At 41.9% G+C, this 16,263-nt stretch overlaps 1 protein-coding gene across 16 annotated transcripts in view; it reads left to right on the forward strand.

Moving 5' to 3' along the window:
- Positions 1–16,263, forward strand: part of KIF5A (kinesin family member 5A) — a 72,299-nt gene that overhangs the window by 43,312 nt on the left and 12,724 nt on the right. For 6 of the 16 annotated variants that reach the window (XR_004591824.3, XR_015732392.1, XM_034419211.3 and 3 more), the window contains exons 10-21: positions 1,369–1,517; positions 2,779–2,927; positions 3,885–4,060; positions 4,212–4,280; positions 4,825–5,031; positions 5,591–5,737; positions 6,528–6,716; positions 9,219–9,336; positions 9,884–9,960; positions 11,158–11,267; positions 13,621–13,722; positions 15,589–15,649. Coding sequence is in view for 12 of the 16 variants with exons in the window: in XM_034419211.3 (XP_034275102.2) it covers positions 1,369–1,517; positions 2,779–2,927; positions 3,885–4,060; positions 4,212–4,280; positions 4,825–5,031; positions 5,591–5,737; positions 6,528–6,716; positions 9,219–9,336; positions 9,884–9,960; positions 11,158–11,267; positions 13,621–13,722; positions 15,589–15,649 (1,554 nt within the window). In the remaining 4 variants the exon portion in view is untranslated. The remainder of the gene's footprint in view (positions 1–1,368; positions 1,518–2,778; positions 2,928–3,884; positions 4,061–4,211; positions 4,281–4,824; positions 5,032–5,590; positions 5,738–6,527; positions 6,717–9,218; positions 9,337–9,883; positions 9,961–11,157; positions 11,268–13,620; positions 13,723–15,588; positions 15,650–16,263) is intronic. The other 10 variants (XR_015732393.1, XM_060688982.2, XM_087886707.1 and 7 more) reach the window with 3 other exon arrangements.

The raw sequence follows: 16,263 nt of genomic DNA on the forward strand, positions 1-16,263 counted from the left end.
ATATAGATATTAAAGAGCAGAGGAGAGAGAACCGAGCCCTGAGGCACCCCACAAGTGAGAGGCCTCTGGAAGGATCCCTGACCCCCCTCCCAAACAGACTGCAGACTGCTCTGTGTTGTAAATGGTGTCCCTTCCTCCTCTTGAAGCCCATTACGATGTGGAGCATTGGCTGCAGCTGCCTGGGCCAGTGTCTTGGGGGGGTGAGAGCAAATTGTGCGTCTCTGCAAGCAACCGAGGTGCATGCAGCATTAAGAAGTGTCGGAAGAAGCCTCTGCAAGATGAGGGACAAGTACAGGGGTGCCTCCCTCTCGTTTAGAGTGACTCTCCATCAGTGGTGGGATTCAAATTTTTTTACTACTGGTTCTGTGGATGTGGCTCGGTGAGCATGGCATGGCTTGGTGGGCATGGCTTGGTGGGCATGGCAGGGGAAGGATACTGTAAAATCTCCATTCCCACCCCACTCCAGGGGAAGGATACTGTAAAATCTCCATTCCCTCCCCACTCCAGGGGAAGGTTACTGCAAAATCCCCATTTCCTCCTGATCAGCTGGGACTCAGAAGGCAGAGAATAGATGGGGGCGGGGCCAGTCAGAGGTGGCATTTACCAGTTCTCCAAACTACTCAAAATTTCTGCTGACCAGAAATGGTCAGAACCTGTTGAATCCCCGCCATCACCTTTACCTTCTCAGGCTACGCAAGGAGTGACTGGGAGGGGTGGGGCCAGCCAGCTGACAGGAAGCCACAGCAGGAGAACGAAAGAGCCATGAGCGGCTCTGGGGCCACAGGTTGCCGACACCCCATCTAGGAATTTATTTATTTATTTATTACATTTATATGGCCACCCATCTAGAGTACATGACTGTGGGTGGAATGAAAACAATAAACAAAATGATAAATAACATGAGCAGCAACCAACAGACAAAACTAACAATCCTTCCAATTAACACAACCAAAGGGAAAAAGGAAAACAACCTTTGTTTTGGAGTATGGGAAGTTATAGCCCAAGAATAACTCCCAAAATTCATAGCTGGGACTTCTGGGAATGGTGGTTCAACAGGCTTGAAGAACATAAGTTTGGGGAAAGATGTCGCAAAAGCATCTGATACAGTCAGAACTGCTGGGAATATGTTGACTGCTCTAGAAAATACGCTGCCACCTGTTAATTATTTGCTTCTGGCGATTTAGGTTTTCCTTTCCTGTCTGGAAGATGAAATTTCTAGATGAGTTTGCGTCTCCCTGTCCATTGGATGTATAGGATTTTTTAAAAAAAAAAAAAATTGATAAGGACTGCGAGTAGATTGACATTTCTGTGGTCAATTTTGTCTGTGTGAAAAAGGCCGAATGTGTTCACTCCCATTATCTCATGCAGAAAAGCTATGTGCCCTACCGAGATAGCAAGATGACCCGTATCCTGCAGGATTCCCTCGGTGGGAACTGCCGCACAACAATGTTTATCTGCTGCTCTCCTTCCAGCTATAATGATGCTGAGACCAAATCTACTCTCATGTTTGGACAGCGGTAAGCATACTGACGGAATTGCTTTTTGAATGGATACTATTTTGAATAGTATTTTGAAAAGGCTACTGTTGGAATAGATGGGTAAAATGATTCTGCTGCTATTTCGGAGATGAGGCATTTAGGGAAAGGACTGGCTTCGGCTGTGGAACACAAGCCTTGTGTGGAAAGAGCCATGGTTTGATCATAAGCATCTTCTGCTGAGGTAAACTCTAACCTATTCCTGCTAGTCAACGAGCAATGTAGAATAGTAAGATCTTCCTGTATTTTTAGAGCTTCAGTCATCTGCGTCAATACTAGGAAGATGATCAATATAATAAATAGGGTGTAATGGAATGTCTTAGAAGAAAAGAGAAGCAGCAAGGTGGATGGACTCAATTCTGGTGGCAATGAGTGCACTGTTGGAAAATCTGAATGATCTGATTATGGATACATCATCATGAAGGAAATGTATCTACTGTATTTTTCAGAGTATAAGACGCACCGGAGTATAAGATGCACCTTAGTTTTTGGGGAGGAAAATAAGAAAAAAACTGATTGGTGGGTGGATTGCCCTCCTGATTGAGAACCCCAATCAGCTGTTTCCAGAGGTGAATTTTAGCAACAGGTTCATTGGTTGTGAGCTCTGTGCCTTTTTTTTTTTTGCTTTTTTTTCTGCCTCTGAAACTTCTGAAACTCTGTTTCAGAAAAAACTTTTTTTTCTGCCTCTGAAAGCCTCCCAAACAGAGCTTCAGAAAAAAGGCTTCTTTCAGAGGTTTTTATTCTGAAGGACTAGCTGTACTCTGTTCAATCTCCTTTCTTTGGTATTATAGTATGTAGATTAACATATTCCGATCTGTTGGTTATTGTGTCATTTTCCAGATTTGTTAACATAGTTCGGTTAGAACCTTTACTGGTTCTTCTTTTGTTGCTTGCCATATTATTTTAGATAAAAGCCTTTCAGAGGCTTTTTTTTTCTGAAGCTTCATTTCTGAGGCTTTTTTTCTGAAGCTTCTTTCAGAGGCTTCTTTCAGCCTCTGAAATCTCCATTTGCAAGACTGGGTGGGGCTACATTCAAAGTATAAGACACACCCAGATTTTCATCCTCTTTTTTGGGGGGAAAAGGTGCATCTTATATCCAAAAAATATGGTATATGGTTGCTAGGAGTCAAAAATAAGTCAGATCAATCAATCAACCAACCAACCAATCAATCAATCAATCAAAGCAGAACGTCCACTAAACAAAGCAAAGTCTTCTCCATAAAGATATTCTCTTCCATTTCAGGGCCAAGACAATCAAGAATACAGCATCAGTGAATCTGGAATTGACAGCAGAACAATGGAAGAAGAAATTTGAGAAGGAGAAGGAGAAGAACAAGACCCTCAAGGAGACAATTGCGAAGTTGGAGGCTGAGCTAGGACGCTGGCGCAATGGTAGGTTGGGGTGCAAAGAATATAAAGGTCCTCTTTGCTTTGCTGTTGACTGCATTCATGTTTGGTCTTTCAGAATTAAGTGAGATTAGTAGTAGATGTATTTCCTGTATATCAACCATATGTTGACAGGTTAACATATGAACAAAAGGCTGGTTTTGGGGTAAAATTTATTTGTACCTGAAACTAAGCAATGAGAATTGCACATTTCCTCATTTTTCTATAATGCCGATAAATATTTGGAGTGGAAGATTTTAAAAAATGCAAGGATGCAAGAAAGAATTATGGCTACACTGCATTTGCCTAATAGAAAGACTTTGGAAATGGTTATCAATGTCCTGAAATGTCACATTGCTTCATCTAAGTTTAAGGACAGATGATCCCAGACATATGCTGCATGTTTGTATGATGTAATAAAGATGCTTCAGGTTGCCTAGGAACTAAATAATAAGTGCAGATATGACAAGGGTCTTAGGGGGATGAAATGCAAGGGACAGTCATAAAAACCTAGATAACTGTCATGTATCAAATCAGACTATTCAACCTTGGCAGGAGATGGAGATGCTAAGGAGTGAACTTGGGAACTTGTGCAATGTAATTTCTCTTCATTGAATTTTTGATCTTTATTCCTATGATGAAACAGATGTAATATTCCTTTCATACATTAGGTGCTTACTGTGAAAAAATAGCGGCATAATCCACTCTCTATCCAGAGATTTGGACCAAAATGGCCTCGAATTGCAGTTTGTCTAGCATTGGAAAAGGGCACCTAGTTTCCTTAATTCTGAGTCCTCTGAATGGGCTTTACATTTCTAGGATGGTGAAAAAGTGTGATTTCTCATGTAATGATTGCACAGATCTGTCCCTGAAAGGCATTATGGTACCTTGTGATTCATAATAAACACAGCAATAAAATAAGTGTGTGAAAATGTCCCTTGTCTTCTATTTAAACATTTTTAGGTGAGAATGTCCCAGAAACAGAGCAGTTGAGCGATGAGGAAAAGGTGGTACCTGACACTTGTGATGAGACACCCATTAATGATAACAACTCCTCCATCGTCATCCGGATCTCGGATGAGGAGCGGCATAAGTATGAGGAGGAGATCCGCAAACTCTACAAGCAGCTTGATGATAAGGTAGACATCTCTCCTCCATCCTATGTAAAACTTCTCCTGGTTTCCTTTTAACCCCATCTCGGTCACAATGTCTTTTCTTTGTGCCTTACCTGTCTGAAACCATGGACACAGCATAAGGTAGTTAAGCAATGACATATTTTTGTCCAATCAGGATGATGAAATTAATCAGCAGAGCCAACTGATGGAGAAACTAAAAGAGCAGATGCTGGACCAGGAGGAGGTGAGCAATTTCCCAAGAGTACTTTTATGCACAGACATGCATAAAAGTGCATCCTGACTTTTTAATCTTAATTTAAGACAGCCTTTCCTCAAAGGAACAGATGATATCTGGTCATTCTTTCTCATCACATTGTCCTCCCAACAGTCCTGTGAGAGATGATGATGTGTTCAACATTGGCTAATCAGCTTAGTAGCTGGCTATGGATTTCGTCCTGGTCTTCCCAGAATTTTAATTAAATACTGTAATTGTCTTCCAGTCTTCCCCAGTTAGGTGTCCTCAGGCTGTATTAGACTGCAGCTGTGATAATTTTAAGCAAACTACATCTGACTGGAATTGATGGATATAAAATCAGAAGGCAATTGAGTAGAGAAAGACTAATATATGGTAACTGTAACAGCCTTCTATTTCTTAAATCTGTAAATCTCTATATATTTCTACCTCTTTTTACATCATCCATATTTGGCCTTCCTGTTCTTCTTCCTTTCTTATATCTTCCCTGACATTTCTCTAATTACTAACTCACTCTGCCTTGTCCCTCTGATAGCTGCTAATATCCACTCGTGGGGACAATGAAAAAGTGCAGCAGGAATTAAGCCATCTTCAGACTGAGAATGATTCCGCTAAGGAGGAGGTGAAGGAGGTACTGCAAGCTCTGGAGGAATTGGCTGTCAACTACGATCAGAAATCCCAGGAGGTAGAAGAGAAGAGCCAGCAGAATCAGCTATTGGTGGATGAGTTGTCTCAGAAAGTGGTAAGTGCCAAGATCTCCTTGCGGAACTGTAAAACACAAGTTAAAATTTAACAGGTTCAAATGTTGCCCTTCTAGAATCAATACATTCATCAAAACTTGAGTAACTAAAGAAGTTTTGTTAGGATACCAAAAAGAAAACAATGATGGTATAGAGAGATTCCTAGAGAAAGGCTCCAGAACTGCAGAAGATTCCAGAACTGCAGTAGCAGGTGTTCAGATTGGTCTAATAAATTCACCATAGCCTTTCTTTTTGGTTTAACTGGTGAAACTTCCATTCCCATAGATATTCACTCAGAGCCCTTGCATATGTTCAAGTTTAAACCAGCTTTTTCATCTTAATTTTGTTTTGTATAATCTAATTCCTAATCAGAGGGTTCACATTTAAATTAAAACACTTAAGAAATTACATCATTAATTTAAGAATTAATTTAATTTAAATTTAATTTATTTCAAGAAATTAAGGTCTTTTCCCTTTAATTAAAAACGGAGAGTCCCACATTTTTAAACCAGAGGAATTCTCTTTGAGCTGGATAAGCCATAGTTGTCTTTATCTTTGCAGGCCACCATGTTGTCTTTGGAATCAGAGTTGCAACGCCTACAGGAATTCAGTGGGCACCAGCGCAAACGCATTGCTGAGGTCCTCAATGGCCTTATGAAGGATCTGAGTGAATTCAGCGTCATTGTGGGCAACGGTGAGATCAAACTGGTAAGCAGTTGATAGGGGAGTCAATGTTTGGAAAGTAGTAGTCATTCTCTCTCAGTTTGGAAACATATAAAATGTATCTGGGGAAATTCCTAATTGTTTTCTTTGTTCTATTTAATCAAGCCCTTTTAAATGTTGTGTCCAATTTCTAAAAAAAGAGCAATAGAAAGGTTCATTTAAGGTATTTAGTGCTGACCTTACCATATACAAAATTGAAGAAAGTGAGAAAAACTACGTAGAAAATAGTGGAATCTAATGATCTGGGAACAGTGTCATCTGATGAGCAAAAGAAAGAAGGAAGAATGTATAAACAGTTCTGCTTCTTAGAATCATACATTGAACTACAGACAATTCTCGACCTATGACCACAATTGAGTCCAAAATTTCTGTTGTTAACTGAAACATTTGTTAACTGATTTTTCCCCATTTTATGATTTTTTTTTTTTTTTTGCCACAGTTGTTAATGAATCACCGCAGTTGATAAATTAGTAATCCGGTTGTTAAATGAATCTGGCTTCCCTATTGACGTTGCTTGTTGGGAGGTTGCAAAAGAGGATCATATGACCCTGGGACACTGCAACCATCATAAATATGAACCAGTTGCCAAGCATCTGAATTTTAATTAAGTGAGCACGGGGATGCTACAAAGATCATAACTCTGAAAAACGGTCATAAGTCACATTTTTCAGTACCGTTGTAATTTTGAACGGTCACTAAATGAACTGTTGTAAATCAGGGACTACCTGTATATTCCTCAAATAATATGTTCTCTTTTAAAATTGTTAATTTTTAGCCAGTAGAGATTAGTGGTGCCATTGAGGAAGAATTTACTGTTGCCCGGCTCTACATCAGTAAGATCAAATCGGAAGTGAAGTCCGTTGTGAAACGTTGCCGTCAGCTGGAAGGTCTTCAAGTTGAGTGCCACCGCAAGATGGAGGTGACAGGACGGGAATTGTCTTCCTGCCAGCTTCTCATTTCTCAGGTCAGATTCAGTGGAAGTGGGGATGAAAGGTGTTCTGACCTAGGCTTCCTGAGACAGTAAAAAGCACACAATTAGTCCCAAAAGCCCTCTTTTTATTTCAACGGCTGTGAATTATGTTCATTCACAGCCCCTAATGAGTCACAAATAGTTTGTAAAGAGTCTAACAGAAGTCTGCTACAGTCCTGCGGGATAAGGCTGATAACCTTTATCTCTCTTGACACGCTGCCAAAGACTAATTGGCAATTAGCTTTGCATGGCCACACGGAGCACAGAGTCAAAACGGAACTTCAGAATTTAAACCAACCAGAACGAACAAAGTTGTTTCCTGCAAAGGCTCATGTGCCTTTGCTCCTCCTTTATGTCTTATGGGAGGGGCCAATTATCTTCAAGCATTACTCCCGAGTCGTCCCTTTTGTCTTAACTGTTCCTGCCTTCTGGCAGCTCTGTGCATGCGCGCACTGGGAACATACTCCCCCTGTTCCTCTGCCTCGCTGATGTCCAACTCTGGAGGCTCTGGAGGCAGCATATAACTCCCAGATGGCCCTGGCCCCCTCTCTGCCTCCGACGCAGAGCCCTTATCCGAGCCTTCCCCAGACTCCAGGACTGGCCCATGTTCCTCCCCAACCTCCTCACTGTCCGATTCCACTGCCAGCTCCGCAGGCTGCCGGTGGACCACAACAAAAGGACATTAGCTGTGGCATTTAAAACTGATAGAAGAAATAAAGAGGGACCAGAATATTCCTTACAATCTGAGTAAGGAATCTCTGGTACTCCAGATCTTATTAACACCCCCTCCACCTTTCATCATTGACCATGCTGGGTGAAATTGATAGAAATTATAGTTCAGCAGTATTTGGGATTTATAGGCTACCCATCTCAGTTTTAGAGTTTTCCATATAAGTATGTTTGAGAACTAGGATATATAAAAGGAAATCGGGAATGTCATTGGTTTTAATTAGCTTTCTTTTCTTCCAAACTAAAGTAGAAAAGGGATGATCTCCCATGCTGGTAGGAAAGGACTATGTTGGAGAAAGCTTGAAAAAAAGTCTTCAAGAATTAGTTCCTTGTGTAACTGGCCTTCTCTTATTTCTCGGTCAGGTCCTATAAACAGGCATCAGGAAACTTGAAGTTCCAGCATAAAGGAGGATAGATACGGTGGGAAATCTTTTTTGGGAGATCAGTGAGGGTTCCTAATTCAAAGAGACCTTAGATGACTGGTTTCAGCTTTGGTTCGGTGTCTAGGTTCAGGAGCTTTGGCGCTTGCACCACTGGTCTTGTTGATCTAGTTTATTGCTACTACCATTGTTTCAGTAGTGAGGTGAAGCTCCCCCAAATGTGCATTTTCCTTGTTTATAGGAAGTTACCATTGCTACCAGTGCATGAATATTCCTTACAGCAGACCTGTAGAAGTCAAATGGTTGGCATGTATCTTTAAGTATTTATACATACATATCAGGGAGACCAAGCTCTAGCAGAATGACCAGAAGTACATACTCAGCTGTTTACAGATAGGCATCTTAATATTCTTTTGGATATTATAATATCTGTAACAAGGGATCAGCATAAACTGTGGAGCAGGTGTCGTAGTGGGAAGCTAACCTCAAAGTAGGATTTTTGTTTGTTTTTAAATCACAGAGGAGAGGGCTTAACTTTTCTCCTATTTCCATTTTTTTCAAACACTAGTTCATATATTATCCATCTTTCTCTAATGCCACTATTCTAATCCATTTTCCAGCTTCTCAAAATTTCTTCTAAATGCATATGAAAATAATGAGAAATCTAATTATAGATCACTTTGGAACACAAAGCTCTGCTATAATATTTAATATTTTGAGATGTATTTCTGGGGCCAGACTTCATGGTGTTGCATGTCATAATTCTCGATAACAATTTTTAAAATGGGATCAGAGAAATAGTAGATTGAGGATAAGTTTAAATTCTTTCCCCGTTTTTCATTTTCTGATTCTGGATCACACAAACATTCCTTTTTTTTAATTAAAACATTCTGCTAGTGGATGTTCATGAATCCACAGCTCCATGAAGAACATTATGAGGGTGTATTTGAAATGGGGAAAACACACAACACATCTACACCCACAAGCACACACATTGTGTTTTGCTCCAAAACCATGTCCTGTTTCCAATAGTCATTAATGATCCATCTAATTAATATTAATCCTAGTCTAATCTAATTAATCATGTGTGTTATTTCTTAGAAGTGTCCTATTGATTGCAGTTTCTGGATATACTTGCATAGAATTGTACTGTAAACTATGATAGGTGTACCCTTGAAATGCAGCATGGAAGGGGACTTCTTGATTGCTTGGTCCCCTCTTTATTTTGGAACTCTGAAGATGTATTTGAGGAGGGATGACAGTTTCCAAGTTTGGACAAGCAGAAAGTTGAATTCTTCCTCATAGAAAATGAGATTGGGAAGTCTGGAATCCAGACTACATTTGTGAAAGGGATCTCTTATTCGATTACATTTCCTAATCTTCTCAGCATGAAGCCAAGATCCGTTCACTTACTGAGTACATGCAGAGTGTGGAGCTGAAGAAACGGAACCTGGAAGAATCCTATGATGCTCTGAGTGAAGAGTTAGCTAAACTGCAGGCCCAAGGTAATATGTAAAGTACTGGGCTTATGGTATAGTTTATGATTGGTACAGAAGTATGTGAATAATTCAAGAAATGAGTAGGTCAGAGTGGTTGCAAAATACAGATTTTAATGCAGAATATTTGAGTCCTTGCATATAGTGTTGTTTGCTTACAAGTTGAATTCTTGACCATGGGTGAATCTTCACAGTAGTTCCTGCCTGTTATTATTTATTCTTTGTATGTAGCCTGTTCATTTTTTTACATAAAGTCTTTCCTGCTTTATATATAAGGGTGCGAGGCACGTTACTGTTTCCATTTTATCGATGAAGGAGGGGTACAGAATAAGTCTTTTAAAAGAAACTTTTTACTCTGCACTTATATCTTGAGATTGAGAGATAAAATTGAGAGAATAAACTGCTCAAGAAATCATAGAAAATTAAAGGAGCAATTGATGTTTTAGCCAAGTCTCCTAGATCAAGAAAGCAAATTACTAATCTAACACTGGTCATCAACCCATGCTCTAAGTCTGTCTAACATCCTCTCATTAAGGATCTTTCTTCTCTCCCACAGAGACGGTACATGACGTAGCCAAGGAGCAGGACCTGATACAAGATACAGATGAAGTCAAAGTTAGTACAAGAGATAAGGCATGTCTTTCTACATCAAGGGTGTTATCCCACTTACACAATCCCTTTGGCCCCTGGCGGCATTAATTAAAAAGAGGGGTAGAGCTGGAGGAAATAAAAAAAAGATAGAGAGACAGAGGGCCAGACAGGCATATTTCGTGCTCTAAAAGGAGAACTGTCACGCATGGCCAGCTCAGATTCAGAAGATGAAGAGCAGTTACAGGAGAGTCATCAGCCCGAGGAGATTCACTGGAAGAGTTGCAGGCAGGGAAAGCAGTGTTGCCTAGCAACCTGGAGAGGCAGCTATCAAAGGCCTTAGAAGATGAAGAGGCCAAAGTAACACCTCCTCCCCAGTGCAAGAAAGGGGACTGAGCAAAGAAGCTCAGCACGAATTGGCCAGAAAGAATACAGACACAAACATACACATGCTGCCTCTCCCCACCAGGAACAAATTCAAATCACACTGCCCCTATATGGGTGCCTCACCCATCAATTGGCAACAGCTCTCCATTTACATCACCACTTTATTCCCCAACTCTTTAGCTTTCTTTCTCAAGTACCTGTGTTTCCCCGAAAATAAGACCCTGCCTTATATTTTTTTTGAACCCCGAAATAAACGCTTGGCCTTATTTTTGGGGAGGTCTTATTATTTTGGGACATGTGGAGCAAGATGGGGCTTCTCTTGCTGTCTTACCTGATTTCCAGATCTGCATTTAAATATTTTTGGGGAGGGCTTATTTTTTGGGGGGAGGCTTATTTTAGCACATGCACTCAAAAGTCCGATTGGGTTTATTATCAGGGAATGTCTTATTTTTGGCGAAACAGGGTAGTAAGTTTGGACTCTGATACCATAACTGACTGAACCTCTGGTACCTTATTTATGATTTGAACTTTCTCTCGCCTCTGATTTAAGCTGGTTGAGTTTTGTGGTCTGGGTAAATCATGAGGGACTACAATTATTTGTCCAACCTTTTTTTTTGCCACTAGAGTTCTGCTAGAAAACCTTTTTAGTAAAGATATAAGACTTAATCGTGCATCAGTGATTTTTGTGAGCCAGGATGGGACAAGAAAAAAGAGGACAAGCATATGATGGGCTGTTGAAGAGAGTATAGCTTTGCTGGAAAATAATATATTTTTGAAAAGTGTCTAAGATTTGCTGCTTTATGAGGGGCCCCAGCACTGCTATCTACACTTCTGAACTGCTTTCTTTTCCTACAGAAGGCCTTGGAAGTGCAGCTAGAGAGTCACCGCGAAGCTCACCACAAGCAGTTGGCACGCCTACGTGATGAGATCAACCAGAAGCAGAAAATAATTGATGAGCTTAAAGAGTGAGTCATTTTTAGGCTGGGGCAAGTTGTTCTGATGGAAAAGAGATTCTCATTATAAGATAGGTTATGTTGGAAATGAGAAGCTGGTGGGGTTTTTTTGGCAGGGCCTGACCTAATCAGTTTCAAGAGACTGATGGCAGAGTCTCAGCAGAAAATTGGACAAGGTTTACAAGGCAGGACTAATGTGAAAAGAATAAAATAAGCAACAACCATTTATGAACATGTGTAGAATAGAAATTAGGAGCAAAGATGGAAGAAGAGGGTAAGGGTAAATCATCCATCACCAACCTCGCACACTCCAGCTGTGTTAGGACTACAACTCCCAGAATTCTTAATCAGCGTGCTTACTAACAATTTGAGATTTATAGTCTTTCTTAATAAGTCTGGAGGAACCAAATAGGAGAAATCTCATGTTAATTAATTCTAGAAGTAATGGCAATGTAGTGTAGCTAGAGTTGTTGCACTACTGTATACCCATATCTCTTGTGTGACATAAATTCAGTTGTCTGGTATCCTTTAATTTGTGTATAATCAATAGGATTTATAGACTGGTAGTTAAGACCCCTGAGACACTGTGAACTGAAACTAATTTAAGGCCAGTAATTCCTTCCTGAGAACTGAAGTTCATTCAATAGAACTTCCCCTAATAAAAATTCTTTAGGCTGGATTGCTGCAATTAAAAATCCATTTACAGCAATGCTAAACCTAAAACTAGTAGATGGTTGTGATGGAAAGGTTTAAAAGATGGTTGACTCAAATATCCTCTTTTATACAGTACATTGCGTTGGTGGATGATCTCTGGAGGGCTCGGGACAGGGGGTGCTCCTCTGTCCTGGTCCTGTTAGACCTCTCAGCGGCTTTTGATACCATCGACCATGGTATCATGCTGCACCGGTTGGAAGAGTTGGGGGTGGGAGGCACCGTATTACGGTGGTTCTCCTCCTTTCTCTCCGACCGGTCGCAGTCTGTGTTGACGGGGGGGCAGAGGTCGACCCCGAGGCCCCTTATATGTGGGGTGCCACAAGGGTCGGTTCTCTCGCCCCTTTTGTTCAACATTTATGTGAAGCCGCTGGGTGAGATCATCCGTGGTTTCGGGGTGGAGTACCATCAGTACGCTGACGACACCCAGCTGTACATCTCCACCCCAGACCACCCCAACGATGCCCTTGAAGTGATGTCCCGGTGCCTGGAGGCCGTACGGATCTGGATGGGGAGGAACAGGCTCAGGCTCAACCCATCCAAGACGGAGTGGCTGTGGTTTCCGACGTCCCGATATAGTCAGCTGGTGCCATCGCTGACTATTGGGGGCGAATCATTGGCCCCCACGGAGAGGGCTCGCAACTTGGGCGTCCTCCTGGATTCACGGCTGTCTTTAGAAGAGCACGTGACGGCCGTGACCGGGAGGATTTTTCATCAGGTTCGCCTGATCCGCCAGTTGCGTCCCTTTCTGGATCGGGACTCGTTACGCATGGTCACTCATGCCCTCGTCACCTCCCGTCTGGACTATTGTAACGCTCTCTACATGGGGCTCCCCTTGAGGTGCACTCGGAGGCTCCAACTGGCGCAGAGTGCGGCCGCGCGGGTGGTGATGGGAGCGACGTGGCGCTCCCATGTAACACCTCTCCTGCGCGAGCTGCACTGGCTCCCGGTGGTCTTCCGAGTGCGCTTCAAGGTTTTGGTTATCACCTTTAGAGCGCTCCATGGCTTAGGACCTGGTTATCTACGGGACCGCCTGCTACCACCAATAGCCTCCCACCGACCAGTACGCTCCCATAGAGAGGGGCTCCTCCGGGTGCCGTCGGCCAAACAATGTCGACTGGCGGCCCCCAGGGGGAGAGCCTTCTCTGTGGGGGCACCTACGATCTGGAACGAGCTCCCCCCAGAGATACGGAGGATCCCAGATCTGCGTACCTTCCGTCGCGCGCTAAAAACCTTTCTATTTCACCAAGCCGGCCTGACCTAAGCTTTTCCCCTTTTTAAATGGAAATTTTAAATTTGGTTTTAAATTGCTGGGGTTTTAAATTCGTTCAGCCAAATTATTTAATTTTCGTTTTAATCTATTTTAAATTTTGTATTTATTTGTTTTATTCCATGGCTGTGCACCGCCCTGAGTCCTTCGGGAGTAGGGCGGTATACAAATTCAATAAATAATAAATAATAATAATAATAATTGTCCTGAAATGCAGTCCTTTAAGCATCAGAGGCTTTGGCTTTTTAGTCTCCATGTTTTGAGCCTTTAGCATTGAGATCTTTTGCTGAATTTATGCTAAATTGAAAGGCTGCGGAATAACTATGATAATTAGCTTACCATCCCAACAATAGCATATTTCTCCATACATTCTTTCCTGTCCAGCTTAAACCAGAAGTTAGAACTTGAACTGGAGAAACTTCGTGCTGACTATGAGAAACTCAAGAATGAGGAGCAAGAGAAAACACAAAAGCTTCAGGAACTGACGTGAGAACTCTTCCTTTCCTCAGACATTTTCAGCTGTCTTTCTTCATCCCTGTGTTTAAGAATTAGTCCCACTCTCTAAAACAAAATGTGTTTGGTCCTGATGAATTCTGGGATTTGATGCCAGCAGGCATCAGCTGGGAAAAGCTGAAGTACATTAAACCCATGTAGTGAGTGGGGGAAGGAACTATAACTCAATTGGGATGAGGGCAGATTTAATAATTTAAATATATTTGGTTAAAAACATATACCAGATTCACCCCAAAAGATGATCCTAAATTGAATTTGATCCTTTACAAGGAAATGTCATAACTGGGTCCTATTTCATATTTCTAAAGCAGGGGTGTCAAACTCGATTTCATTCAGGGCCGCATCAGGGTTGTGTTTGACCTTGGGGGGCCAGGATGGGCATGGCCAGCTTGACATTACTCATGTCAGGGGCGTCTGTCGTGGCCCAAGCGCTCAGCCAGCGAAAACAGGTTTACAAACTCCATTTTCAACTGCGACAGCCTCCTGCCGCCCTTTGACAATGAAAACGCAGTTTAGGGTGACTGCGCGTGTCCCTCCCGAGCTCTGTTTTTGCTGGCAGAGGCACTGTGGGCCAGTCCTTCACTGTTTCCAGAGTGACCCTGCGGGCCAGATTTAAGCACCCCGTAGGCCGAATTCAGCCCACGGGCCTTAAGTTTGACACCCCTGTTCTAAAGCTTTGAACATTTCCTGTTTCCTTCCTCTCCCAATAAGAATTTGTTGAATCCTGCTGTGTCTCACTTCCTTCTTCACTGCCTCCATGATGAGCCATATAGGGTTTCTTCTTTTCCTAACGTAGAATAGCTCTAGAACATTTTACAGATTGGGTCAAAACAGATGATACTCAGTCTCCAACTTTAAGAGATTATTTATATTCATCTGCAATGGAGTTATCTGGAAGGGATCGGTGAACCATTCCCCCTCAGTTACAGTATTTCGTTTTTCTCTGCCATCAAATCTGCCTACTCTCACACATATATGCAGTTGAATTCGGCTACTCACTACCCACCTTCAACAAAAAAACTGTGTCCTAAGATTTTATAAAACAGGCATATACAATCTAAGGCCCATGGTCATGTGGTAAGTCTGGAATGGAATCCATAGAGCCCTCCAAAAATTGCCACTAATTGTGACAATTTTTCGAAGGGCAGAAGACAAGATGATTAGGCATCTGGGGAGTGATTGTATCAAGTCATGTTTTTGTCCTAGTTCAATCATCTTCAATTCTGTATGCACCTACATTCTGGAATATGTAGGCATGTCACTCAAAGAAGCAATGAGGAAAAGAACCCTAACCCTGGTAAAAGTTGTAAAAGATTGTAAAAGCTCAGAAGGTGAAAATTAATTTAGCCATTCTTTTTAAAAAAATCAGGTTGTATAGCTGCCCATCTCAATAAGTGACTGGGCGGCAAACAATGTCAAAATAAAAATAAAAACAAGTACAAGAATGAAAATACATAGTAGCCCAGGAAGTATTGCAGTCCACTGTCATTAACATAGCTAGGAGATAGGTCCCTTCACTTCTCCAGGACCCCCAATCTGGGCACAAAGCCAGGTCTCTACAAAAGACCTGAAAGATTGAGAACATCCTGCTCTCCATCAGGCAGACGCTACCTCAGAAAAGGCTCACTTTCTGGGCCCACCAAATGACATTCCTTCGAAGCCTGCCCATCCTGCATATGACTGCCTGTAATCTTGACCATATGCAGGATTCTAAAACATAAGGGAATAGACAGCACCTGCCTGTGCTACCAGAGTTATGCTTTAGCGAGCACAATTAAATTCTTCTGAGAACACTTTTCCCATGGTGCCTTTGCCTCACATGCTCTTTTTGCTTCACAGATTTCTCTACGAGCGCCACGAGCAGTCCAAGCAAGACCTCAAGGGGCTGGAGGAGACCGTTGTAAGCATCCTGAAAAGCAGTATTCTCTCATTCCTAGTGAATAGACTCACATCTGTGGCAGCAGCATCGGGTACAAGGAGGACTCTTGTTATATGATGGCCACTTTTTAGGACTCCCAGCTGTTGTAAAGAAACCTGAAAGATTGTCCCTTTTTTTCCTCTTGTGGCCTTTTTTATTCCATTCCCCTTCCCGGTGAAGTATTTTTTAAAAAAACTAAAGTGGTATGATTGTGATTGTCACTACCGCAGAAAGATTTGGGGGGGACAGCTTACTCACTACTAATCTGTTTCTGCCATCTTTTGCCCTCCTTGTGGGGCTATGTTTGAGGGCAGTTAAAACTGCTAAGGAACACAGACAGATTCACCCCATTTTCAGAGTCTCTTTAGAATTATCTATTATCCTTGTAAAACAACTAATTACCTCATAAGTAGTTTGCATATTAGCTGATTTTATCCATAGAGAACAGCAGTTTAACTGTCTGGGGCTAAATCTGACCAGATTTGTTAAGCAAGTGACTAATGTAGCTTAAAGGGTTTACATAATATGCTCCCCTTCTGTGACCCAGTTAAATGAGTTTTGTGAATAGAACCAGAGGAAGTGAACGGGGAGACCAA

Source organism: Pantherophis guttatus, chromosome 2 (genome assembly GCF_059756535.1).
Source record: "Pantherophis guttatus breed Tessera chromosome 2, ASM5975653v1, whole genome shotgun sequence".
NCBI classification, from domain to species: Eukaryota; Metazoa; Chordata; class Lepidosauria; order Squamata; family Colubridae; genus Pantherophis; species Pantherophis guttatus.